General features: G+C 47.4%; 1 protein-coding gene across 1 annotated transcript in view; it reads left to right on the top strand.

Annotated features, from left to right (window-relative positions):
• Anos1 (anosmin 1) overlaps nt 1-27,738 on the top strand; it is a 135,048-nt gene that overhangs the window by 6,727 nt on the left and 100,583 nt on the right. The window contains exon 2 of the mRNA XM_077793991.1: nt 10,874-10,921. Within this exon, the coding sequence (XP_077650117.1) occupies nt 10,874-10,921 (48 nt within the window). The remainder of the gene's footprint in view (nt 1-10,873; nt 10,922-27,738) is intronic.

Consider the following 27,738-nt stretch of genomic DNA (forward strand, 5'->3'; position numbering starts at 1 on the left):
TTGTCTGACCAATTAGCAGCGGTTCACTGAGCTCCTAGCAGAAACGCACCACTAAACCGGACCCTTGGCATCACAGAGAAGGGTCAGGTCGTCCGGGAATACCTGGGGTCTGGGTCTCTTCGACATTCTCTGGTTCTTGGCTGCGATCGCTATTCTGCTGGGACGTTCTGGGAGCGTTTGTAAGTGGCAGTAGTGTCTTGTGTGTATGGGACAACTATTTGCAGCGCCCCAAGAGTCTCTCCTGTTTGTTCTCTTTCCTTCTGTTTGGCTTTGGGCAGCGGCGTCTTGACACCAAGGGAGTCTTTGCATCATTCCTGTAAGATACGGAAAGACGGGGAAGGAGAAATTCGGAACAAAGGGGAATCCAAAGCAATCGAGTTTGCAGGAAAACCAAATGTGAAGATGGGAGTCTTTGGGGAAAGACTTAAAAAACCCGTCTTCAGGGGAATCCGAGAGGCCACATCCCTATCCAAAGGATGGACAAAAGGAAATAGAAGAAAAAAAAAATACCGAAAGTACTTCATTTACCTTCTACTATTTTTGTTCAAAATAGGAACTTTTGTCATTTCTGGTGATAATCCAGAAAAGTGGCCATTCCCGACGTCCAGAAATGAAAACATAAAATGGAGAGGTCCCTTCATGAAACGAGAAGCATTAATTTTGCAAAGTCATCCATCAGCTTCCAAAGAACGTCGTTAATCCCGCCAGCGCCAGGACAAGACGGATGATGGGGATTCATCTAACTTAGGGAATTTGGAGATTTTTCTCCCCTTTTTTATTTTTCTTTTTTTTGTGTGTGTCTTCGAGGTCACACTTTTATCCTTCCCCAATTATCCTAATGTATTAATAATGGAACCCACCACCGTGGGTTTGGGTGGTGCTCTCTCCCCCGAGTGCAAACGAGGCTTTTGTCTGAAGATAAAGCTATGCATTGCATGCTTGCCTGGGACATCACTGAGAGCTTCTCTAAAACAAGATTCGGGGGTGGGGGGAGCTGAGAAAGTCCCCATGCAAACCCACACAAAGACTCCCCCTGAAAGATGATTTCTCCTCGTCACCGTGGACCTGTTAGGTTACTGCAAATGGCTCATGGCGTGGAACTTCATCAGCTCTGGTTTGCTTCTTTAATAATGCATCGTTGGAAAAGACCGTTTCTAGACCTGCACAAGGGTCTGAGCCCGTCTCTGAGTGCCTACGTCACTGGGAGGCAGAGTGCTCTTTTCAAATACTGTTCCTGCAGAGTTGCACACCTGACGCACTATGCATGTTTGTATGCCTGCTGTATGCATGCTCTAAATAGAGGCAAAGTTACAAACTGGCGTAAACTGGCGGCTGGCCCTCCTGTCTGCTCCCGATGAGAATGCCAAGCTTCTGCAGAATGACTGATTGCTTTCAGAGAAGAACACGGTGGGGCGGGGGGCAGTGGAAATGCTGTGTCCACTGTGGTTCTTTTCAATGGCCTCTGAGCCAGGAAGGCCTAGGGAGGTCAGTGATTCAGAACCAGAACTTGAAAACCTAAAATAGGTGCCCCACAAGTTCTCTTCTTGCTTATTTTTTTGTTTGTTCTTGATACTGGGGATTGAAGCCCACCTGCTTTCTTATCGTTATTTTATGTTTGGCTGAAAGCAATCACCAAACAATTGCTCTTCTCTCCAGACATGACCCACATCTGGAAAGATGCACCTCCCCGCCCCCCGCCGCCCCCAGCACTGGAGCAGAATCCGAACAACATAGAGAACATTTTTTGCTGTTGTTGTTTCCAAACTTTTGTATCGAATGTTATGAGCTAACATCCTCACAGCTGCAAAGAAATTTAAAAAAAACCATCTAGGCAGCACATATCCACCGGTGAACCATCACCATAGAAAAGCAAATATTTAGGAGTCGCACATGAGGACAGACCTCCAGCTGCATTTTAACCTCTCGTTATTTCCCCCAGGAGACGTGGATTGGAGTTGTATGTCGAACCTGTTTCCAACAAGAATAGGTTCACAAACTCTATTTGTTACTCTGAATTTTTGGAAAATAATAATAATAATAATAAAAAGATTTCTGCTTTGAACCCTTCTGGGAAGTTACAGTCGAGTTCCATTTCTGCATATTCTCCTCCCTGATCATCCCACACTGTGAGGTGCAGTCTGCGACCTGGGCAACGCAGACCGTGAGCAGCGTGCCTGGCATCCTGAGGCTGTGTGGGCATCGAGTGAGCACCACAGAGTGTCCCTGTGCAAGCGTGAATGACACATGTCAATCACTCTATGGCTTCCTGGTGCAGTCGGGTGACCTGGTGAATAAGAGCCATGTGGGGCTGCTGCCGGCATGACACAGCACATAGCTTCCCGGCAAATTCTTTTTTAAATGACTGGAGGGAGTAAACTCTAAAATAGTGCTCAAGGGTAGACATGTCAACACAGAAACCAGAATCGACCGCAAGCGTGCCTCGTGGGTTGATGAAAGGTCTTCATGCAGCACACGACCGTATGGGTCCAGCTTCCACTCTACAACAAACATCCCCACAACTGTCAATCACTCCAAGTAGCTGTGCTGTGCCTGGTGCTTTGCTGAGTGCTGGGGCGCCAGAGGTGAAGAAGTCACAATCTTGTGTGTTATCTCCAGAATGAGCACCTGCTACTAAAGATCCCTGGGTTCAAATAAATGAGTAGTGTGCGTAGCTCCGGATCCTCGGAGCCTCACACTCTTCTCTGAGAGCCAATAAACACGTGCATAACAATAAAAAGCTCATCTAATCTCCAAGTGAGCAAGCTACCTTCTAGGTGGACCTGCAAGCGCTTGGTTCTACAGACGGAACATGGAATCCAGGTATCTTTGCTATGCATCTCCTTCCTTAGAGATCTCTTCTTGCCATATGCTACGTGGGAGAGCTGAGGTAGAATTTTAAGATGAAGCACAAAAGTCTGGATAGGCATTGGACAAGGAGCAGAACTCATTGGACTCCAGGTCATCTGGTTCTCTTTCCAGAACACACCCGACTTCCCGGATGCTGGGTGCTTAGGGCACCGCGGGTCTCGCACGATTGTCTCGGGATGGAGATTTTCTGCACTGCAAAGCTTTTTCTTGGGGCTGTTGTTCTTTTCTTCCTCTCGCACACACTTGATTCATCATGTTTTCTCCAGTGATTCCCTCATTAAAACATGGTATCTTTTTGAAGTTTGTACCAAAGGAACCCGGAATTGTGATGAATGAGTTAGACTGTCACAAAAGTCGGGTGTGTGTGTGTGTGTGAGGGTTACAGACTGCGAGGTGCTCCAATTTAGCATGATGAATTAGTCTGCAGTCCCCAGTGAATCACATGTAAATGAGAATAACGAGAGAGCGTACATCACAAGACAACAATGTGACAAAAATCCAGCACGGGGCCAAGTCATGTGCAAGGGGGAAAATGTTTATTTCTTGCAATACTTTCTCCTGCTGAGACTTTTCCCTCTGCAAAAAAACTCAATTCAACCCCCAGCCCTACACACTTTTTGTGCATATTGAGGGGGTGGGTCTTTTTCAACCATGAAAATAGGTGCATCTAAGATTTATGAGCGTATTTCAAAATAGGTTCATATCTTGAATGAAAATGTTCATATTTTGAAGTGGAAATAACAGTTTCCATTTATGGGGCATTTGAAGTATTTTCAACCAGAACTTTTAGAAAGGGTGATAACCATATTCACAGTAGATTCCAGTTCTCTATTCTTTCTGGCTGCTCTTGTGAGTAATTAACTTGATAACTTAAGATTGATCCTTAACCTCTGCGGGTCAGCATGCCAGATAACAGGCGGTAATGTGCCCCGCGGGAACAGCTTCTTTCTCGAAGGACAGATTGCAGCTGTCAAGACCTACAGCTGTCAAGCATCTATTTTGAAAAATAATAGGGTGATTTGAGAGTGCCTTTGGAATATGTGGGGTTTGTTTTAGTACCAGGGATCGAACTCAGGGGCATTTGACCCTGAGCCCCATCCCCAGCCCTATTTTGCATTTTATTGAGAGACAGGGTCTCCCTGAGTTGCTTGGAGCCTTGCTTTGGCTGAGGCTGGCTTTGACCTCGCGATCCTCCTGCCTCAGCCTCCAGAGCCACTGGGATTATAGGCATGCGGCACTGCGCCTGGCTGGAGTGTGCTTTGGTCACCTACCTCATTTTCATCTGAAGCAATGAATAACATCTTCCTACAGATGCTTTCTAAGGAAGGTGGTCTTGCATGAAGGTGAGGCCAGGAGACAGCAGAGGCCAGCTTGGTAGGGACCACAGTGGACGTGCTTACCTGGCCTCCCAGTGCTCCCGGGTCCTTATCTTGCAGAAGCAGAAAGTGAGGAGCCTTGGTTGGGAATTGTAGGTGCACGAACGTATCCCCACACCCCGAGTTCAGTTTATGAGCTGATGAAAAGGATGGCCCTTTTTCAGTAACCGGAGTCCTCGGAACTGGGAAAATAAGGATTTATTACACAGGATGCCTGTCTCCAAGAAAAGTGTATTTTAATTAAGTCATCTTTGACTCGATGATATTTTTGCATGTTTTTATTTTTTTTCAATTCCCAAGACCCCATGTCTTCATCCATCCAGAGAGAATGTTGCACTAGAATCCCTTTAACTCTTGCATTTCCTGTGGTCTGGAATGTTCCGCGGAAGCTGGAGTCACCACGGTTGCTGATGGCAACGTTCAGATGCACTTAGTCAATTAGAGAAGAAGATATCAGCAGGCAGAGACTCTGGACGCTGCTGATCCTGGGCCAGTCCTCTTTTGCTCTGGAGTGGATCTGAGATTTTGCAAGGAATTTGGGGATGGGGAAGTGCATGAGGCAGGGTGGCGTGTGACAGGGACCTCTTTCCTTGCAAAGAATCGTGTGTTATGAGACAGTGATGTGTCGTTAACAGGTACATTTGCACTGTTTCGCAAGGCGATGAATCAAGCGACCCTCCAAGGACTTGTAACTACGTGGCGTGACCTGAGTCAGATTCAAAAGTTCACAGACATTGCCAGTGGATATTTGAATCGTCACTTTGGGTCCCTTTTGTTATTCTGGTTATATCGAGGAAACACACTTGGCCTCTGTCGACCCTTTGCTTTGGAGGGGAGAGTTTGACATAAATGCCCGTTGATATGTGCACTTTGCAGAGAAAAAAACCCGACCACTGTTGATAATAGTGCAGTTCAGAGAGTTGTGAAACACACTGTGAGTCATGTCACTAACCATAGAGAAGTAGCAATCCCAAAGTCCTTGATAAAGTCTGATAAAACAATGTAGAAAATGAGATGCAATCATTTGTGAGTAAGAACAGCAATTATACATTCCCTTTCCCGAGGTGGACGCGGTGGAATCCTGATGTGGCTAAAACAGCTTGCAGAAATCAAGGCTTTGGTAACTGTGTAACTTTCATTTTTTGCTAGAATTCCCCTTGATAAATTTTCTGCTAGGCACATAAAACATCCTGCCATCAAAACATAATAGTAACAACAACAGTTAAGGAAAACGAGATGTAACAAGTCTCCTAAACAGTGCTGGCTCCTAAAGAGAGACATTGTCTCAATACATACACACACACATACATTACTGTAACAAAATACCTGAGATAATGAACTTAAAAAGAGGAGAGGTTTATTTTGGCTCACAGTTCTGCAGGGTTGGATATATATATATATATTGGGTTGGACTCATTGTTTGGGGGACTTTGAGGTGGACACCTGTTTCCTTTTTTACAAAAACAAACAAAACAAAACAAAACAAAAAACCCAAAGTCACTTCTGTCCAATTTTTCCATACCCAGCTTTGTACTAAAGTTACTTTTCAAAGCCCAGGAGCAAAGCCACTTCCATTAACAAGTAGGAATGACCGTGTGTGTGTTTGTGCCACGGCAGGAACAGCCTTGGAGGATCCCACACTCTCTCTGGAGCTCAGAAAACCTTGAGAGCCCTGGTGAATTGGGCAAGGACCCATGTAGATGATCTAGAAAGGTCCCCAGAAAAGCTCACATCTTGGAGCATGGCCCCCAACAGGGCATGGTCCAGAAATGGAGCTTTCAGGCAATGAAGACAGAGCGGAAACTGCAGAAGTGGATTAATCCATTTGGTGGATTAATCCTTCAGAGCAAACTATGAATGCAAAGATAGGTGAGTTTCACGGTAAAGGTCAGAAATACAAGTAGCGAGGCCAACTCAGCCTCCCCCACTGGAGACAGTGCTGGCCATCCTTGGAAGCAGATGGTCCTTCCTACCTGTGCCCATCTGGACACATCCCTTCACCCCATAACCAGCCCCTATTTTCCAAAGAAGTAGTTGTGGCAGCTGGAGAGTCGTTCCTGGGTGGAGAAGAATCCACACAGTGTTTATTAGGAAAGTCAAGACCTCAGAGATGGGCCCGGGCATGCTTTCTCGGACGTCTGAAGTCATCTGCACTTTTCCTGGTCTCCGCTGCCAAGGACAAGCTGCGAGGGGAACGGAATCGGTGCCCACAGATCTGTATTTTTGCAGGAACAGAGCTCTGCTTGTTCAGTTGATGGTAGCGACTCCATTACTCACGCTTCCTCGTTTTGTAACACGACTCATTTACCAAATTTCAGTTATTCTACTTAATGCTCCCTCTCAATCTGCTTAAAGTTGGATTTGCTTCAGAACATGTCATTTATTTTATCTTGAAATCGTCCAGGGTTTTATGTGATTTGAGGGAGAGCCTGCAGTTTACCAGAGAATATAAATTCGGTCCAAATAGAGAGTATAAATTTAACACGTTAACTATAAGCCTGTTAGATAGACATTAGTAAATTAAATGTAAGCATACACATTAACGTAGAAATATGATGCTGTCTCCGTCTGTTTTCTGTTACTGTTACAAAATACTTGGGAGGAGTCATTGATCAAGCGTAGAAGTTGACTTGGCTCATGGTTCTGGACCCTAGGTGTCTCAGGTCGGGGGTGTCTTACTAAGGGTGCTGGAGTGTGGTTCAATGGTGGGCCATACGCTTAGCGTGCCCGAGGCCTTGGGTTCAATCCCCCGCACTTAAAAAGAAAAAAATATATATATACTCTTTTCTCTGCCTTTTCCTTCTCTCTCCCCTGACCTCTGGCAACAGCAAAAAAAACACCCTTAACATCATAAATAAAAGCAAATTATATTACACCATGGTTCTAAGCTAATAGGAAACTATTCGGGGTCAAACGAATCTCTCCATTTTAATTATTTCCTTAAAAAAAAGCGTTTTACATAGTGACAAAACCGTCAGTGGAGAATCATGGCTGGTCACGGGCAGTTTCTTTGCATCGATTTGGTTGTCCACAGTTGAGTATTTTGGAAACCGCAGGCTGATTCTGTTGTTCCTCCAGCTCTGGTTAAAGACAGTGCACGAGACGGTTGACGATTCTCTTTTCAGATGTTTGTATCTAGATAACCAGTTTTCATTCATCTTGATCCCTCCCATGTGGGTGTCTTGGAGTGAATGGAGTGTTTTCTTTGCTGGAAGCTTTTGAAGAATTATTTTTTTCTTTAAGGGAAAAAAAAATCAAAAGGGCTAGAGATGGAGAGACTTTGAAAATGTCATTGAAATTACAGCCGGGTGCAGCCGGTTGAACTTGTAGAAACTGAAAGTTGGCTGGACCCGCCGTTCATGTTTGGTCTGGTGAAACCAACAAAATGCAGGATGTAATCTCTCTGTGATTATGGAAGTCCCCCTCTCTGATCCTACCTGGAGGTGACGGTAATGACGCGCCAGCAAAGCTCTTTCGAAGGCACTTTGATGCTTCGCCTGGGCTGGCCCGAGGCCAGAACAAGACTTTATTGCAAATGCTGGGTTTTATTTTGCTTGTCAAGTGGCTGAGCCAGCGAAGGCTCTTGTAGCAGGAGGGACAGCTTCCCCTGGGGTGGGGTGACGCAGTGAGTGGGGGACTTGGAATTTTCCATGATTTGTTTGCTCACGGAGCCTGACAGGTAAGCAAATTATGGGGTCAGTAGCACTGGGACACATGGGCACACCTGGGCCAAACAAAGTGGCCAGCGAAGTGAGGGTTTGGCTAACCAACTACCTGATGCTGTTTAGCAGGTGCTTTGCAGAGATAAACGCTATGGTAAAGGCTCAGAGATGGCTGTAGGGGTACAGAGCAGCACAGGACCTTGGTGTGGGGCAAAATAAGACACTGGGAGAAAAACAGGACACCCAAGATCCTCAAAGGAAAGAGACATATATTTTAGGGAAAAAAAGTATATATACATGCATGTGTGTGTGTGTGTGCATGCATGTGTGTGTGTGTGTGTGTGTGTGTGCTTAATTGCATGCGTGTATGTGCAGATAGGTGTGTGGCAAATGTCTCTGTAGAACAATCTCCATGAATAAATTCAAAAGACAGATGATGTACCGGAGAATCCTTGCAACTAACAAATCGGACCATCCATGCCGGCCAGTCAAATTGGAAATGAAGCAAAAGTAACTAAGCCGCTGCACGTTCCTAGTGTGGGCAAATGCTGAGAGGCGCCTACCACCCAGGGAGAAAAAAACAGGAGAGGCAGCCCTCGTCTTGCAAAGACTGTATTTTTGTGTTTGCAATAATGAATGCTTTTGAATCTCCCTGATCAGACGGAATCCGAGAGTCCAGGGTGAGTGCTATCCATGACGGCAGGGAGATGTTAAGTGTGGGATCATTCCTCTACTCCCGAAAACAATAATGACCGAGCTGGGCTGGGTGGCACACGCCTGTCATCCCAGCGGCTTGGGAGGCTGAGGCAGGAGGATCGCAAGTTCAAAGCCAGCCTCCGCCAAAGCGAGGCCCTAAGCAACTCAGTGAGACCTTCTCTCTAAATAAAATGCAAAATAAGGATGGGGCTGAGGCTCAGAGGTCAAGTGCCCCTGAGTTCAATCCCTGGTACCCCCCCCCCCAATAAAACCCAATAATGATAGTGGGCCCCCTTTTCCCCTCCCCTGATATTTAAGTTCCTGCCAATGATTTTGTAAATCTTTGCATGGATTCTCTCTAATCGTCTTAAGCACACTCTCTTCACTGATCATAATCATCTTCAGTACTTGCTTGCTATTGCCCCAAATATTTCTTTATAAGGACAGAGCTTTTTATTTAATGGGAGTGGGAATTTTTGCTCACGGTGAAGCTGCCTTGATTGAGATAATGCGTTGGTATTAATTCTCAATAAAATGTAACGACGTTGACAGCTGGGCTCTGGGGCTTACCAGCCCTCCTCATTGGGGTGGGTGCGTAGGAACCAGCAGGTTGCAGAGCATGAGGTTTGTGGGGTGGGGAGAGGGTTTGCATTGGGAAACTGGGGTCCCGGTGCCGATGGTGATCTTTGTGGGGTTCTTTTGTGTTTTTTGTTAAAGTTTTTCCACTCTCTGTACAGTCAGGGTGCAGGGAAAACAAGGTATTCCATGCCTCTCTCATGGATATAATCTTGTCTTTTATTTTCTTAACCCTCGGACATTTGCTAAATTAAAAAAAAAGTGAATATCTAGAGATAAGTCCAAATCCACTATCATCGACTTTCTACCCATTTACCTGATTTCCTCCCATCTTCTCCACCCAGTCCACCAATTTGATGGGCAGATTGATGGATTGCAGGGCTGAGGATTGAACCCAGGACCTTGGGCATGCCAGGTGATCAGTCTACCACTGAGCTACATCATGACCTAGTGCTTCCCGGACATAGAATATTCAAAACCATCCATGTCCATTCTCATCTCTCCCTTCCAAGATTGGAAACCCTGGGGATTCCTCCAAAACCCAGTGCCAGTCTCACCCCTGTGTGGGACTGTGGCTTGCCTTATTTGGCAGGAGGAATAACAGGGGATGAACTCAGGGGCGCTTTACCACTGAGATCATGCACTACTACTCTGTCCATGCAGATATTCTTCAAGGTCAAAGTCTAGAGCTTCTAACCTGGGAAATGGGCCACCTAACTCCATCCCCATCCTTGAACCTCAGAGAAATGGACACCGTGGTGCCTCACCTGTTGGGCGATTGACGGTTTCTTCCTAGCTTTGCTGACACCCCAGCCAGGCACAATCCAACTTGAAATATCACAAGCGGAGGGAAATCGTGTCCAAAATGTTAGTCACGGTGCATGCGAGGTTCCCAGGTGGAAATGTTCAGGATGATAAGCAAGCTCCGGAGAGCGTGTTCTCTATTAAGTGAATGTGAAGCATGCTAAGTGGTTTAGCCACACCATCGCATGCCGCAGAAGGAGGTTTCAAAGGTCAGCCACAGATTGCAATCACGAAGGCGGTGGTGGTCCCCTACGGTGACAGTTGAATTGAAAACTCAATGTGACCTACTTTGAAGGTTCCGCATTTATATTCAGATGTGTTTAGATTCTAGGATGGTTCCAATTGCCTGCGGCATTCGGTACGGTGACATGCTGCAGAGCCCAGGAGCAAAGGCTACACCGTGTCATCAGGGCATGACATAGGCTGTATGATCTAGGTTCATGCTCCACCACTCCACGGTGTTCACACAGGAAAAGAAAATGAGAGGCTTGTCCTCTGCGCTCTGCCTCTCATGATTGTCATTTGGCTGAGCTCAAAAGCCTCCAAGATGCCCAACTTGTACGTTTCCCAAAACTCCTGACTCTGGACAAAATGCCTACTGTTCCCGTCCCTGGGAGTCTGCGTCTCGTGGCTCCACACACCGTGAGACTTGGCTCACACCCTCTTCCCTTCTAGACATCTTGGAATCGTCCGTGTTTCATGTCTTTATTTATATCATAAAGTTGATGACGAAAGTATAGCCGTTACCTTAGAGACATGTTTTCTTCCTTAGAAACGCGTCAACATTGCAAGATGGGTCTTTTTAAAAAGTAAATATTTTTAAATTAGACACAATTAGAAAATCATTAAATGGGTCCAATCTTTCTTTTTTTTTTCTTTTTTTTTTTGCAGAATAACGGCTCCCTGGTTTGGTGCCAGAATCACAAGCAATGTTCGAAGGTAGGTTTCCTCCAACTGTGTTCTTACTGTAACCAGCTGTTAATTTTGGAATGGGGAGCCACAGGAAGTGGCAGAGTGCAGAGAAATCACATGCATCCAGTTTCTACGAGTGGTTACACGTTACACTTCACATACATTGGAACAGATAATCTCCTGACATCATGTGCATGGTCTACTAGTGTACCCACCACTGCAATCAAGGTAGAGGCTTTAATATTCTACCATATTTTCTCTTTATTCTGTGTTATGTGTGTGCACACGCATGCCGGGAATTGAACCCAGGTCCTTGCTCATGCTAAGCACATGCTGTGCCACTGAGCTGTACCCTCACCTCCCTATAACATTTTTAAGAGGGGTGTGCACTGGGGATTGAACTCAAGGATACCTCACCACTGAGCCCCCTCCCCAGCCCTATTTTGTATTTTATTTAGAGACGGGGTCTCCCTGAGTTGCTTAGGGCCTCGCTTTGGCTGAGGCTGGTTTTGAACTCGCAATCCTCCTGCCTCGGCCTCCAGAGTTGCTGGGAATACAGGCATGCATCACTTTATGTTTTTAATAAAAAAAGTTTTTAAAGGAGAAATGCGCTCCAGTTAGACCAGGATATTTAATGCCTTCTACTTACTCCTGTGTTATTTTGTGAGTAGTTTTTGGTTGGTTTCTGGTAATTTCTGGTTAATTTGATTATTTCATTAAGGTGTCTTTTATGTTCTTAAAATTTTCTTTCTTGCTGAACACAAGCACTCACACACAATCACACACACTATAAACTTTTTATATGTTTAGTAGAATAATTTTTAAAAATCGTCTTCCAAACATCACAATCTTACAACTTAGACACGCGTGCATGCTCACACACACACAACACACACACACACACACAGTGGTAGTTTAGCCAGTCTGAAGCTGGTTTTATATTCAGATTATATGAATAATAAAATTTGCAAGCTTCTTAGAAATAATTACAGCCATGTTGGAATCAGACTAGTGTTTAAGTATGTGTATTTCACAGATGATACTATTGAGCCAAAAATCAAAGAATCTTTTATTTCATAACCAAAATTTCATGTGAGAAGCACCTAACAATATTGAAACAACATGTGTGTGTAACACGACTGTTTTGAAAGGTCTTTTAGACACATTGTCTTAAATGATAGAAGGATGATATTTCTAAACTGCAGATTGTGCACACACGGTGTCATTTCATGTGCATCAAGGTTATTTAAAAGTGGAACAGGATTCCTCATGCTTTGTGAAGTGAGTGGGTGAGAATCTGCTCGGCTTACCTCTCTCTGACTGTGTAGATCTGAAACAGAAACGAAATCTGGTTTAGGATCCATTTACTCTCTTTATGGAATAGCCTAGGCATTTGCTCTGATAAGTCATTTCCTGCTGTCTGTCATATCAATTCATTCTTCAGCTGGAATTTGGGGTGATTTATTTATGTCATCATTGCAATTGAACTTTTGGAATCTGCCTGTCTACTTATCTGTCTGTCTTAGTATGAGACTTAATAAATTTCAAAAGCGTTGTTTTGAGTCGTTGAACATTACATGAATGATAATTTGTTTTATCAGTGTATTTCTTAGTTAAGCACTCGTTTTCTTATTATCCCATCAAGAAATCAGGTTTTTTTTCCAGACTTGAAGGTCATATGAATAAAAGAGGGTCATGTGACCTATTTACGTGAACATTGCAATGAAAGAAAATGGCATCATAGATTGTTAAGCTGTATTTTGCAACTGAATCATGAAGATTTGACTTCAGTCCTTGAATTTTCCAGGGAAAGCAGTCAATTTCTTTTGCAGGAAAGCAAGAATGGATCAATAAGTCACAGCTAACTCCATCAGAAACTGTGGAATGCATTGTAAAACTAACATAAGTTTAAGAATGACCTTTCATTTGTGATCTTAGGGAATCCTTGGTGCGCACCTTACATATTAACCAAACTTCATCTCCTTGGGTGTTGTCACAACTGGATACAAGAACACAAGATCACAGTGTGCATTTCTCTGGAGTTTCATGAGATATTGTATAGCTTTTTTTTTTTTTCTCTTCACCCATAGGTTACTAAGTTCTATTTTATAGAATATATTTTATAGGAATCACACCAGTCGTGCAGCCATAGACACACACACAGGGTCATAATGTCTGATTCATTCTACCCCATACCTCTTCCCCTCATTTTACCGCCCTGTACCTAATCCAAAGTACCTCTATTCTTTCCCACCCCTACCCCCATTGTGAATTAGCATCCACATAGCAGAGAAAACATTCAGCCTTTGGATTTTGGGGATTGGCTTATTTCACTGAACCTGATATTCTCCAGCTCCATCCATTTACCAACAAATGCCATCATTCCATTCTTCTTTAAGGCTGAGTAATATTCCATTGTGTATTTACATCACCTTTTCTTTATCCATTTATCAGTGGAAGGGCACTTAGATTGCTTCCATAGTTTAGCTATTGGGAATTGTGCTGCTATAAACATTGATGTGGCTGCGTCATTATACCATACTGACTTCAAGTATAGACTGAGGAGTGGGATAGCTGGGTCAAATGGAGGTTCCATTCCAAGTTTTCTGAGGAAGCTCCATCCTGCTTTCCAGAGCGGTGGCACCAATTTGCAGTCCCAGCAGCAATGTATGTGTGTACTTTTCCCCCACATCCTCGCCAACATTTATTGTTGTTTGTATTCTTCACAATTGCCATTCTGACTGGAGTGAGATGGAATCTCAGTGTCGTTTTGATTACAATATGATTTTCTTTCTTTTTCTTTTTCTTTTTTGGTACTAAGGATCAAACCCAGGGATGCTTAATCCCTGAGCCACATCTTAGCCTTATTATTATTATTATTATTTACCAGGGATTGAACCCAGGGGCACTTAACCACTGAGTCACTTCCCCAGGACTTTTTACTTTTTATTTACAGACACAGTCTCACTAAGTTGCTTGGGGCCTTGCTAAATTGCTGAGGCCGGCCTTGCACTTGCGATCCTCCTACCTCAGCCTCCCGAGCGGCTGGGGTTCCAGGCCTGCGCCACTGTGCCTGGCTCATAGCATGATTTTCTTATGAGATATTATAAGATAGGGTTTGCATAATGTTTGATAGACACTTTACACTTCCCTGTGACTTCTGGTTACTATCTGAGAAACCAGTGAGCTCTCCTTCAAAATCCCACCAGGGCAGGATTACTCTGCCCCCGCTAATTGCTCATCTCCTCCGCTGCCACCATCTCTCTCCCCTGGATGAACCTAAGCTCCATCTCCATGGCTGGACTTCCGCTTCCCGTTGGGTTTTGAGTCTGTGTATTGAAGCAGGCGTTTAGGGACGCCTCTTGGTGCCTGCGTGCGCCGCTTTGATCTCCGTGGGAGTTGGGTTCCTCCCAGGGCTACCCTCCCAATCCTTGGTCCTTTTCCAGGTGGATTCAGAGCCCAGTTGAGAGGTGAGGAAGATGGGTCTTGCTTTCGAGAACATCTGGACAGATTCACTTGACATCTGTGAAATTTATGGGACCAGCACAGAGGCATGTGACTGTTGAAGGCTTTCGTTCCGTATTAGATGAGTCCCAAGATTTATGGGATAATAACAGTGAATCCATAAAGCCCAGGGAAAAACATGTCTCGGGAGCAAAACCAAACCACCGACATACATGGAAAGGTGCTCCCTCTCCAAATACCCAAGAACAAAGCCGAGTATCTGTTTTGGTTCGCGGCGCCAATAAACCATGGATCAGAATTTCAGAGGCATCATGTGCTTTCAGCCTCTTAGGATGCTACCTGCATTCACGCAATACCCCCTGACTCTCAGTGGTGAATCCAGGGGCAAAGTTGATGTGGAGCAAGCATCCCTTATCCCATGTCCTGGTCTCAGCGGTATATAATGAATCCTTCTTTACCTTGGATGCCAAGGTCCATATTTTTTCAAGGAAAGATCACGTTCTCGATTGCCTAGGAGCAAATGAGTATGATGTGATGGTTTTAGAAGAGAAGAAAGAAATATCCCAGGGTTTCCTTCAACCCATGGCAGACTTAATTCTCTTGACGGTTTGTATATGAATAGTTTCCTGCTCATTCTGGCGCACGCCTGTGATCCCAGCAACTCAGGAGGTTGGGGCAGGAGGACCACGGGTTCAAAGCCAGCCTCGGCAATTTAGCAAGACCCTGCCTCCAAATTGAAAGTCAACAGGGCTGAGGATGATGTGGCTCAGTGGTTAGGCGCCCCTGGGTTCCATCTGGGTACCTAAAAAGAAGGAGGAGGTGGGGGGAAGAAATGGTTTGGGTGTGTGTGTGAGCTTTCAGATAGTTTTCTCTAGAAAAAGCATTAATACAGTATTATACCAGCATAACTAATGTTTAATTAAAAGTTAAATGCAAATTTGTCTGACGATCCTATAATATCACCAAAAATAGAATAAAATAAAATAGAAGCATGATGTTACGTAGCTCAACGGCCTTTATGTTAAACTTGACCTTTTGAATAGCAAATGACCACCAGCAAGGCTAGTCTTTCACTTCCTGAGCAACAGCATTTACGATGACATCATCCAATATGACCCCTACAGGAGCATTAAGGGGGCATACCATCTCTGATGTAAAGGCTGAAATACAAAGAATAAGAGAGGAAAGAAAAAAAAAAAGAGACAATGTGAGGAAAAAAAAAATACCTTCCAGAGTGGGTATTCAGCCCGTGCCATTTTCTTACGAGGTAAAGGAATTTTTTAGTCCTGGGATGGGAGAGAAACTTCCGGAAGCTTCCAGCCGTGTGCCTACTAGTGATTCTGCAAGTACACGGGTGGGTTCAGGATTTCAGCATTTGGAGAGGTGCCGCACCCCCTCCACCTGTCAAAGCCGCAGGAATGCACCGGAAGGGGTGTCCTAGATGGGCGTTGTGCTAAAGGTTTTCCGCCTGCCTGCTGGGGACTTTCATCAGACACCTCAGTTTGCACGTGGGTGATCTGTAGCCTGCAGGAACGGGAGCATTCCAGGTCATGTGGGCCCTTGCACTAGTCTATCTGACCGTGCACCGCTCCCCGCTAGGTAGGTAGCGCACTCAATACTGAAGGCAAAGAATGGGTTCTTACGCAGATCCAAATCCCATCAGTGACACGTTAACGGCTCAATGTGTTTCTGATTTTCCACGTCCGTTTTGCGGGTGTGAGACTCTCCCCCTGCTGTCAACTTCAAAGGACAGACGGTGGAAGGGAGCAGGCTCGCCATGTAAGACTGAATCCTCATTCTTTCCAAAGCGCTTACTATTCACTTCCCCTTCCCCGGGATGAAAGGAGACGCCGGGGTAAAATCTCCGACTTGGTTCACGATTGGAGGAGGGCAGTGTGTGTGGACCACGTCCAAACCCTCAGGATCGAGCCCCACTGCGGGGCGATCCCGGCCTGACAGATGTTGGGAAGTTGTAAGGTGTTTATGAGCAGGTCTGCGGGGGGCATGCAGCTCAGCCACTGGTGGAAGATGTAAGGGATCCAGATGGTCCCTGCAAAGAAGCACCCAGGCAGACGGAGCTTTGGGGACCCTGGTGTTTGGGAAAGGAGATGAGGACGGATTTTCATGGCTGGGTGGGTCAGCATCTGGGAGCATGGAGCATGAGATGCACTGTGTTGCACACCCATCCCCATGAGCATCACTGCCCAAATATTCTCCACTGGAGCAAAAACTCTCTGTTGAAACCCTAATCACGCCCAAGAATCTGTGTCAGGAAACTCAACTTGTGTTTGTGCATAGTCTGGAAACTTTATGTCCCTGTAGCCATAAAAGAGTAGTCCTTATAAGAAAATAAGTCTACGTTTTCATTTCATTTATTTATCTGGGTACCGAGGATTGACTTCAGGATTGCTCGACCCCTGAGCCGCCTCCCCAGCCCTATTTTGTATTTTATTGAGAGACAGGGTCTCCCTGAGTAGCTTAGGGCCTCCCTTTGGCGGAGGCTGGCTTTGAACTCAGGATCCTCCTGCCTCGGCCTCCCAAGCTGCTGGGATGACAGGCGTGCACCATCGACCCGGCCTTATTTATTTTTTAACGTGGACCCTTTCTTGCCGTTCAACCTGACTGAAAGAAAGACGATGGATTTAATGATCTTGGACAAACATCATGCACTTTTCTCAGGACTTTTATCTCTCGCATGGAGAGGAACTGGACTCCTCTCATAAATCATGACTTTCAGCGACTTTGTTTCACTTGTTTTTCAAGTAGTTTAGCCTAGCTTTAGCCCATTGCCCAAAGCATGCTGTTGTGTGGGTAGTGTGTGTGTGTGTGCACGCGCGCGCTTAGTGGCTAAGCCGGGCATTTATTTTATACTCCTTGTTCAGTGTGAAGTTATTTAGATGTAGATGTGTCATCGACCATTGAGGCTGAACTTTTTGCTCTCTTCTGAGCTGGAAAGAGAAGAAAGACATTTTTTTTTCTAAGGGGGATTTCCGTCACAAACCCTCTTTGACTTTCTTTGATGGGCATCTGGAAGTGGGTTTGCCTTGTTCCTCCGACCAACATCCTTCTTTAGACCTTTCGTTCCACAGTGAAATGAAGTCTGCAAGCTATGAAACGACCTTGAAGTGTCCCAGTGCCGCCGTACACTTGGGGCCTGCCCAAGAGGTAGCTTATCAGACTCACTGCGTCCTGCTGGTACCCAAATCAAAGTGTGCACCATCTTGAAACGATCCATCCACCAGGCAGGTACCAACACCATTCTTACGGATACTGTACGCTTTGTAAATAAGGGTATCGTGTTCATCCACAAGGAAAAAATAGTCTTAAAAAGACAATCAAGAATGGCTCCATGTGGTGGCGGAGGCTTGTTCCATTCCATGAACCCTTTTGGCACCAAACGTCACAGTCCCACTCACTGAAGGGACAAGACATCTGCATTCAGAACCCCGGTCTCTCTTTCAGCTGCGAAGTCGTGATTTGGGGACCACCCCGTGGTTGTGAAGCAGCAATGGGAACCTCTTATAAATGGGGTGGGTAAAGGCCCTGGCAATTAAAAGAAGGGACAAAGGCGTCAATGACGGGAAGGGAGCGCGGTGTGGACGTGTTCGGGTGGGGAATGAGGCGCCTCCAGCCGCGGTGACACCCTTTGTTGGTCGGGGGGCCAGCCGAGGCGAGGGGGTTTGGCCCGGTCTTCTCAGAGCCCCCATCATAAATAGCAGAGGTCAAAGAATAGTCTCTAAATCGACACAATAAAGAAAGGACCTCTCTCCACCGGGCCTTTTCAGAGCCAAGCCCCCAATGGCAGCCAGTTCATTTTCCAATTGTGCGGGGGGAAGAGTGACTTGAGGGTCTGCTTTTGTAAAAGATTCTTTCTTCCTTTCGCTCTCTCTCTCTCTCTCTCTTTCTCTCTCTGCTATTGTGAGCACTCAATGTTTATGTTGATTCTCTGCATCTCCCCCCCCCCCCAGGTTCCTGGAGTCCACGTTGAACATTGGAGCTAAATATTGATCCACCGGGGTTCAGCTTCTTTAAGTACAATGGCAAAGCCACTCAGGCGACAGGGGCAGGGAGGGGGATATGCTGTTTTCATGGCCACGTTGAAGCAGGAGAAGGGTTTGAGATGGTTTGAAAGGCTGCAAACTGTGACCCTGGCCCAACCCACAACCTGCATGTAATTCATGGCAAGTGGCTTATGTCCTACCAACGTGCACATAAGACCTGGGAAAGGCGCACGGGGGGGGGGGGGGGGTAGGATGTCCCCTCTGCTTGTGCAAGCACAAGAGCTTTCATGGAGCTCAGCAGCCTGCAGCCACCCTCTGCAGAACTCTCCCCGTGCGCCTGGACCGGAGCATCTTGGGGAGGCCACCTCAGATCTTCCTGGGAACACGCGCGCTGTCTGGGCGCGCTGGCCGGTGACCGTGCAGCATTGGATGGCCGCAGGACTCCCGCTTCTCACAGCCGAGGGAGGGGGCTGAACTTGGTCTGCGGTGGATGAATGAGCCGCCCCGTTCCCCAGGGAAGCGTCACAATCGCTCCGGGACTGGGAAGATTCATGCCTCCGCGTCTGGAGCGTGCGTGCGCTCAGCAACTTTGCCTTGGGGACCGAGGGGGCAGGCATGCGAGTTGGGGGCTTTTTACATCCAACTGTATGCACGTTTTCCCTTTTTGTAGGAGGAAATAAAGCCTGCTCTAAGAAGAACCCTCCCCTCCTCCTAAATCCTTCCACAAAAAAAAAAAAAAGATACTTATTAAGGCCTGGCATTCTGCAGCGCTAAATGCTTCTTTAACTTTGCTTTATCTGCTTCACTGAGCACAGTGTACCCAGTCCCGGGAATTCACATGACGGCCCCGCGCAGCGGCAGCCTCCCCCTATTCTCTGGGGCTTCTTTGGGCACAGAAATAATCCCTTCCTAGAATCTTTTGAGAAAGCCACGGAACTATGCAGCCTAATCAACTGTAAATCTCAGCCATCTCCAAAGTGGTGCACGGAGCCGGAGCCGCATCACAACTCCTCCCCAGGTCTGCAAAGGCAGGCAGTGGCTGCAAGCCCCCGGGGCAGCCTCACCCGGAATGCAAGCCTTTGCTGTGTGTGAAGCCTTGGGAATGCAGGCCGGTTCCTCCAGGAGCGCGCTGGGCACCTCTCTCCCCACTCCTCTGTCCTTTGGAGACAGAAATCCAAGGAACCTGCTTTGGACCTTTAGTCTTCCAGTTGGTAAAGGAGGATACTCACGGGAGAAGTCCACCCTGCATTTGAGATGATTTTCTGCCCAGTCCTAAGGCTGTATTTGGCTGGAGGAAGTGGTGTGGTTTGGGAGAGGGACCCCTGCAGGGCTCTGAGGGGTGCCATGCTGGATCCCCACAGTCCTAACCTCAGGCCCCCAGAGTCTGCTCTCTGGATGAGACCCACATGGTGCCTATTCCCTGCCTTCTCCCACACCCCCAATGACCTAACTTCCTTCCTTTAGGCCCCTCCTCTTAAAGGGTCCAGCACCTCCCCATAGTGCCATAGGTCAGAGACCAAGCCTTCTATTTATTCATTTTTTTGGGGGGGGTACTGGGGTTGAACTCAGGGGCACTCAACAGTGAGCCCCATCCCCAGCCCCATTTTGCATTTTATTTGGAGACAGGGTCTCCCTGAGTTGCTTAGTGCCTCGCTGTTGCTGAGGCTGGCTTTGAACTTGGGATCCTCCTGCCTCAGCCTCCGGAGCCACTGGGATGACAGGTGTGTGCCACCACACTGAGACCAAGTCTTTTATACACAGTGTTTTGGGGGACATTTTGGCTCCAAACTCCTGCACCCCGTATGTTACTGTGTCCTGAATTAAACCCATGTCGCCTTCCATTTGGGTGAGAGGTGCTAGGCAGCACGGTAGGAAGAGTTTGGCGTGAGTGACCTGATGAGGGACTTTGTGATTGCCACTCTTGGTGGCCCGGGACAGCATGCTAATTCGGTCTCCCCAACCCTGCCCTTCTCTGGATTCTTGATGTTAATTAAAATCATGGACATTCTCTCAATCACTCAAGCTAAAAATCTCCAAATCCCACTTAAAACCTTTTCTTTCCTTTACCTTTAGTGCAGCCATCTGCAAAATCCCCTGGATTAGTCTCAAGCTAATTTGCCATCCCCTTGGACGTCACTCAAATGCTTCTCCCTGAAATGTCCTAGTACAACCACCTCTGATCTTGCTGTCATACTCAGGGCCCCCAATTCTTAGAGCACTCCCTCTCAACTTTAGCATGTGCAAGTGTCCTTCACACTTGGGCAACCCTGTGCATCCTTGTTCATTCCCAAGTATGTTTTCACTTCCTCTTTTCATCCGGATTGGACAATTTTGCCAGACTTGACAGCATGCATGTTGTGCCTTACCTCTTGGCTTTTACATGGACCATTTTGGAGAGGTGGGAGGGAGGATCTTGGAAGAGGGAATTTGCCTTCTATGCCTCAGTGTTCTCATCTTAAAATGAAAAACAAACAAAACCAGCGATGATACCAACAATGACCGCATAATGATTATTATTTTTTTTTATGAAGAGCTAATAGCTTAGCTCACATCTCATCCCTGCAATGGCACCTGCTACACAGCCCGTGTTAACCATCTCGGCTCTTCTTGTTACAATCATTACTTTATATTTGCAAATGTGTGTGCAGGTGGGTAATTTTTTTTCCCTGTGAAATTCTCCTTTTCTGCAAAGGCCAGGTCAGTTTTTTACCCCGACATGATTCCCTCTCTTTATAGTCCATTAGTCCTAGGATCAATTATGGAGTCTCTCCTCTGTGCTAGCAAGCAGTGGTGCTTAATTTCACATTCATTTATCTCTCTCACTCTTTATTTATTTACGTTTTTGCTGTTGTTTATATATGGTGGACCCTGAGTTGGTGGAGTCATGGTGCCTCATTATCCTTATCACTGATAAGTCCTCCTATTCCAGGGAGGGAGAGAGAGTTCGAGGTCAGCCTGCAAGCGACGTCACCACCTCGGAGAATCACTGACCACCGTAATCCTGTGTATTCATTGGACTTTTTTTTGAACTTGCCAATATTGCAAGTCATGGTTCATGATTCAACTCTTATTCATGTACTCCACATCCAAAATGAAGATCAACACCCACGGAAAGTGATTTTTAGCACGCCCAAGCCCGTCTTTAACCAGTGTATTACATTGTTAGAAACGCTATTCTCTTGCAACACCAGGAGACTAGGACTCTGACTTAGAACTGCTTGTTACGATTTAAGCTGGATGGAATGATGTGATTTTTTTTTTTGCATAAAATACAGGGTGGTGTTTATTTCACATATAGTATATGCACAATACTCTGCTAGAAGTGGTTTCTCTCTCAATTAATATGTTATCCTCCCCAGGATCCTCACCTTTTTGCACATGCCTGACGCCAGGCAACGCTCTGACTTTGCCTATATCCCCCCACAACACCCCAGTTCTTTTCCCAGTCAGAGAAGCTCAGAGAGATGATTGACATGCCCTGTGCCAAGATCCACCTTTGTGTGGTCACTCCTCTGGATTGAATTCCTTCACATCTTAAAGTGCATCACTGGGAGACCATGTGCAAGTACAAACTCAAATTGAGCAGGTCGGGTGGGGCTGGAGGCTTTGCATCTCCAACAGGGCTTCCAGATGCTGGTGAGGCTGGTGGTCCACAAACTGCACTTTGAGAAGCAAGAGTCTGACCTAGTAAACAGAGACCTCTACATCTCCTAGAGGCAGATCCCTAGCAGCATCCTCGGGGCTCAGCTGCAGCAGCCTCAGTGTATGTAAAACAGGAGTTGGTTGGTGCCTCGCTGTTGCTGAGGCTGGCTTTGAACTCTTGATCCTCCTGCCTCAGCCTCCTGAGCTGCCGGGATGACAGGTGTGCGCCTTGTGTCTCAGAGATGCCTGGCGGTTTGTTTGGTCGTCAGGGTTGTTTATGCTGCTCTCTTTTGGTTCACTGAGAGCTGGCGGGCAGGCGGGAGATTGTCTTTCCACATTATATGACCCACAGAGTCTGGGTGAGCCCCTGTGGTATGTGATCGCATGACGGATGTCTTTCCTCTGCACCAGAGTCTGGAGTTTGGGGGACTTGTTTATGTTCTGTCTGCTCCGATGGATTGACACCTGCTTAAGAAGAGGGGCTAGGTCACAGCTAGGGGCTAGGTTACAGCTCCTGGCTGGGCAGGGCGTGACCTTGTTCTTTCCTGTATCTTAGGGCTCCCATGGCTGAGGTCAGAGTAGAGGCTCAAAGCTTAGAGACCGTGAAGTGGGTTGGAGAACCTGGACTGGTCAAGACCTCCTTGCGGTTCTCCCCAAAACCCAGGAATAGAGCTATTCTTTTCCTCATTTAGAAAACTTGGGTACAGCCGGGTGCCGTGGTGCACACCTGTCATCCCAGCGGCTCAGGAGGCTGAGGCAGGAGGATCACGAGGTCAAGGCCAGCCTCCGCCAAAGCGAGGCCCTAAGCAACCCAGTGAGACCTAAAATACAAAATAGGGCTGGGGATGGGGCTCTGTGGGTGAGTGTCCCTGAGTGCAATACCTGGTACCACCCCCCCCCCGAACCCCAGCACCCCAAAAAAGAAAACTCGGGTCCCGATGAAATAAAATTCAAACTTTGCCTCTTTGGAGCTAAATTGCAAAATTCTTTCTTTGTAAAACTACACTCCTTCTCTGTTCTTTAAATGACTGACGGTAGCATCCCAAACCAGGTACAACCAACTTCCACGTACCTGGAGGGAAGACATAACGTGGTCTATTTTTCACCCTACGAAGCAGTGTTTTTTCCACCCATATCTGTACATTTCTTAACACCTGGAACTAGGTATTAAATTAAATACAAATTTGTTGTTGGTGGGAGCTTTTTTTGGTATTGATGTTTTTTGTTTATTTGTTTGTTTTTGGTAACCGGGATTGAACTCAGGGATTGCACTTGACCCCTGAGCCCCGTCCCCAGCCCTATTTTGTATTTTATTGAGAGACAGGGTCTCCCTGAGTTGCTGAGGGCCTCGCTTTGGCGGAGGCTGGCTTTGAACTCACGATCCTCCTGCCCCAGCCTCCCGAGAGGCTGGGATGACAGGCGTGCACCAGCACCACCCAGCTAAATCCGACAGTTTTTAAAAGGACATACATTCGTGTGTCTTTACGGGACGAGATGCGGTTCTCAATACCTGTGTAGGACGGATGGTGATCAGCTCAGGGCAGCCAGCCTTCCCAGCTCCTCCAACATGGACCATTGCTTGTGCAGGGGCCTGCAAACCCTCCCTTGGTTTGGAACATGCACTCGGTCGCTGCAGCCCACAGTGTCCCTTCTGGGCTACGGGATGATGGGAAGTGGATCTTGTGCACGTGGACAGGAATCCCGAGTCCCTGCAGGCCCGGGGTGGACAGAGGCTGGGCTAGAGGGACCAAAATACAGTCAGCCATGGGCAGTGGGCTCCTTGCTGTGCCCCAGCCTCTCTGAAAGTCCCGGCAGCCTGGGGGGGGGGGCTCTGTAATGAGGGACACGGGGGCGACAGAGCGGAGCTTTCTGGGTCAGGTCGCTCCTGCTGCCACAGAACAATCCAGACCTGCTCCCTGGTGGCGGGGAGGGGTCGGGGAGCCCAGCGGGAAGGGCCCGGGTGGTTCCGCTGCTAATTTTTCTCTTTGCTTCTGGACCCCAGGACTGATAGGCGTCTGTCCCTCTCATTACGCCCTCGGTGGGGGGCAGGCCTGGATGGGAAGCCCCCCTCCCCGAGGAGCCCACTCCCCGTTTATTACAACTTCTGAACCTCTCTGTGCATTGCTGGGCTTGGGAGGCCCCGGCTGCTGCTCCCAGTCGCAGGCAGAGAAGAAACAATTAGGTGCAAAGAAAACCCAGGCTGACGGCGGTAACCCAGAGGGAGGTGTGTGTGGTCCGTCTGTCTGTCTTCATCTGTGAGTTCATGAATTTATTATTTACTTTGGTTCTAGGGAGGCTTAACCACGGAGCAACATCCCAGCTCTCTCTGTTTATTTATTTATTTTTAAATTAGTTGCCGATGGGCCTTTATTTTATTTCTTGATATGTGGTCCTGCAAGCGCTCTACTACTGAGCTATAACCCCAGCCCACAATTTTTTTTTATTTTGAGACAGAGTCTCACTAAGTTACTGAGGCTGGCCTTCAGCTTGTGAACCTCCTACTTCAGCCTCCCATGCCATTGAGATTACAGGCATACACCACTGTAGCCGGCCAAAATGAATATTTTTTGGGGGGGAGGGGTTACCAGGGATTAAAGTCAGGAGCACTCAACCACGGAGCCCCATCCTCAGCCCTGTTTTGTATTTTATTTAGGGACAGGGTCTCACTGAGTTGCTTAGGGCCTCACTTTTGCTGAGGCTGGCTTTAAACTCAAGATCCTCCTGCCTCAGCCTCGCGAGCCCCTGGGATGACAAGCGTGCGTCACTGTGCCTGGCCATAAGGAAAACATTTTTAAAGGGAAGTTGACTTGGCCACCTCTGTGTCATAGGAGTTGGGGCCCAGGTTTTCTGGCTTGGGAGCGAGCAACCTGTCTCTTCTACCCTGTCTCCTTGGATCAAGTTTCAAAGCAGGCAATCTACAACTTCCGAAACAGGCCAGCACTCAAGACTCTGAATACCCCTTTTTGTCTCTCAGTTTTCCACGATCCACCTTGAAAGGGGAGAAAGGAAGTTATAAAGAAAAACGTAGTTTTAATTGGCTCTTTCCCTGGGGACTGGAGTGAGATATCACCTCTCTTCATGGAGCAAGAATGACTGTGATCCAAAAATGAACAAAGAAACCAAATACAAGATGTCGGTAAGGATGGGGCTAAAGGGAGCCCTCTCTACTGCTGGTGGGAATGGAACTGAGTGCAGCCGTTACAGAGAACAGTGGGGAATCTCCTCAAAAACTAAGAATGAACTACCATGTGATCCAGCTATGTCACTCCTGGGCATATGTGCAAAGGAAAAGAAGTCAGTATACCAAAGAGATATAAACCTGCATGCCCATGTTTACTGCAAAACTGTTCCCAATATCCAAGATGTGGAATCTATCCAGGTGCCCATCAACAGACGAATGAATAAGAAAACATGGCGCACGGAGGCAGCGGAATATTATTCAGCCACGAAAAAGAATGAAATCCTGTTATTTGCAACAGAATGGGTTGAACCAGAGGACATTGTTTTAAGTGAAACAAGCCAGGTGTGGAAAGACGAGTACCACATATTCCCTCTTCCACATTGAAGTCAAACAGAACCAAATGAATTAACCTGGGGAAGAAATTAAAGTCTACAACATTAAACCGGATGCACCGGAGCTCAGCACCCACTTGCAAAGATTTGCTGGCCCTACCAACTAAAGGTGGCTGGTTGGCTATTGCATTCAATAGGAGTGTCTTCGAAGAGAGCTACAGCGGAAATTATTCTGAGTGATAGCGACACTAAGCTGCATAGATCCCATCACTATCGTATCATACACCATGCCTCGCCTAAAGTGAAGAATTCCAGCAACTCCTTCGAGATTCCGCACGAGAGTCTCCGCCAGCATGCGGTCAGTGCATGCACGACCACCTGTTTTGGCCCGAGAACGATGCTCATGGAAATATGGAACACATTATGTCACAAGACACCCGAGAGTCTCTGGTGCTTCAGATACGACGTGGGAGTCTCTTTTTCTGTGTCAACTTTTGAAAGGAGCTTTGTGCTCCCAGGGGGTGCCAGACCCACAGCCTTTGGACTTTGAAAAGTCCGTTTCCCGGATGGGATGCCGTGTCGCCCAGGCACACGGAGCTCATTTTCTGCACCTCCTTTGGTGGCCGCCATATGCATTTCCGATGGTATTCGGGAAGAATGAAGGAGTCTTTGATCCTGTTGGCAGGACGACAGGCCCTTGGATCCCTGCCCCTGGCTGCAGGAAGGGAAGGGAGAACAGGGAGAGGCTCGTGGGGAGGTGAGATATATAACTATTACAGTTCACCTGGGGACATCCAGTTGGAGTTCCTCTGAGGCGTCCATATTTCAGAGACGACTCACAGAATTGGGGGTGCAGATGACAAATTCCCCACAAATGGGGTGTGTGCAAACTCCTCACTTGTATGCACGCTATCTGGATCACCTCTGTGGTTAAGGCCCTAAAGAAGAGGTAAAGCCATAACATCACTCGATGGGAACCTTTGTCATTTTAAGGGCTGGCTCTTATTTTATTCGTGAAACTTGGTAGATTTTCCGTCTCACTTCCCAGGATGGCAGGAATGCTAACCACACAGCAAAACGGGCCGAGGAGGTATTTTTTCCCCCCACCTCTTAAAAAAAAAAGTTAACAAGAATACTTTTTGGAGGTCCGATGAGTTAGTGGAGGCTCTCGTGAAATGGTTTCTGCCATCTCACCCCAGATGGGCGCACCGAGTCGCCTGGTTTTTCAATCACAGGGAAGGGAAAGAGTCTCCAGGCTTCTGCTCGCGTCAAATAATAATTCCAGACCTTGAGTGTCTTGTTACAAAGAAATGAGCCAAAAGGCTCTTGGGTTGGGTTTCTGCTTGGTCTGAGCCTGTGAAGTTTCCTGTTGGCCTTTGGAATGTGAGGAAAGGCTATTTGTCACCTTGAGAGGAGAGGCAATGAGGGGAAATGGCTTCTCTTGGGGACATTGGGTCGGGGCCGCCCGCGGAGGTGTGAAGCTCCTGGGAGTCCTCAGAGCTCCCCAAGGCTGCCCCCACCCTTTCATCTCAGCCAGCGTCTGAACATTTGGTCCTTCCATCTCCCATGGGAACCGGCACTCAGCCTCAGAAACGAATCGAGCCCCTTGGGGACATGAAGGAGAGCCTTTCCAAATACGGACGGGTTTTGTTTTCTATTTCAAGGCAAAACAGAACTTCCTCTGCCTTCCCCCAAACTCTCAAAACCCAGAACAGAGAAGACAACTTGGAAAGAGGAGAGGCGTGTGGGGTGCAGGCGAGTCCTTCGGAATCCCGTGGTGGATCAAGGTGGGCACCAGGTCGCCCTGGCCCTCTGCGGGAAGAATGAAGGGCAGGCTGCTCTCCTGCCCACCCCTCCAACCTCCCGCCCCACGGCAGACCGAGCCTGCACCTGGGAAGCAGGATCTGGCTGGTGTCCGGGTCCCACAGCCCAGTGGATACATTAACAGGCTGTGCGTCCAGCAAACCCTGCAGGGCGGCTGGTTCTCAGTCCTTCATTCAGGGGACAGGACGTGAACCTTCCTGCTCACCTCCTCCCCTGTCCCCCCAGGGGGTGCAGCCAGGCTGGCAGGGAAGGCTCACCCCCGCTGGGAACGCATGCACCCCCCACCCGGGGCTGGGAGGTAATAGCACTGACCTCAGGTCACTGGACAGGGGAAATGGTCTGCATGGGTGGGTCACTCCCCACATTTCCGCCAGCCCTCCTCCACCCAGCCTCTTGATG

Source organism: Urocitellus parryii, chromosome X, assembly GCF_045843805.1.
Source record: "Urocitellus parryii isolate mUroPar1 chromosome X, mUroPar1.hap1, whole genome shotgun sequence".
Taxonomy (NCBI): Eukaryota; Metazoa; Chordata; class Mammalia; order Rodentia; family Sciuridae; genus Urocitellus; species Urocitellus parryii.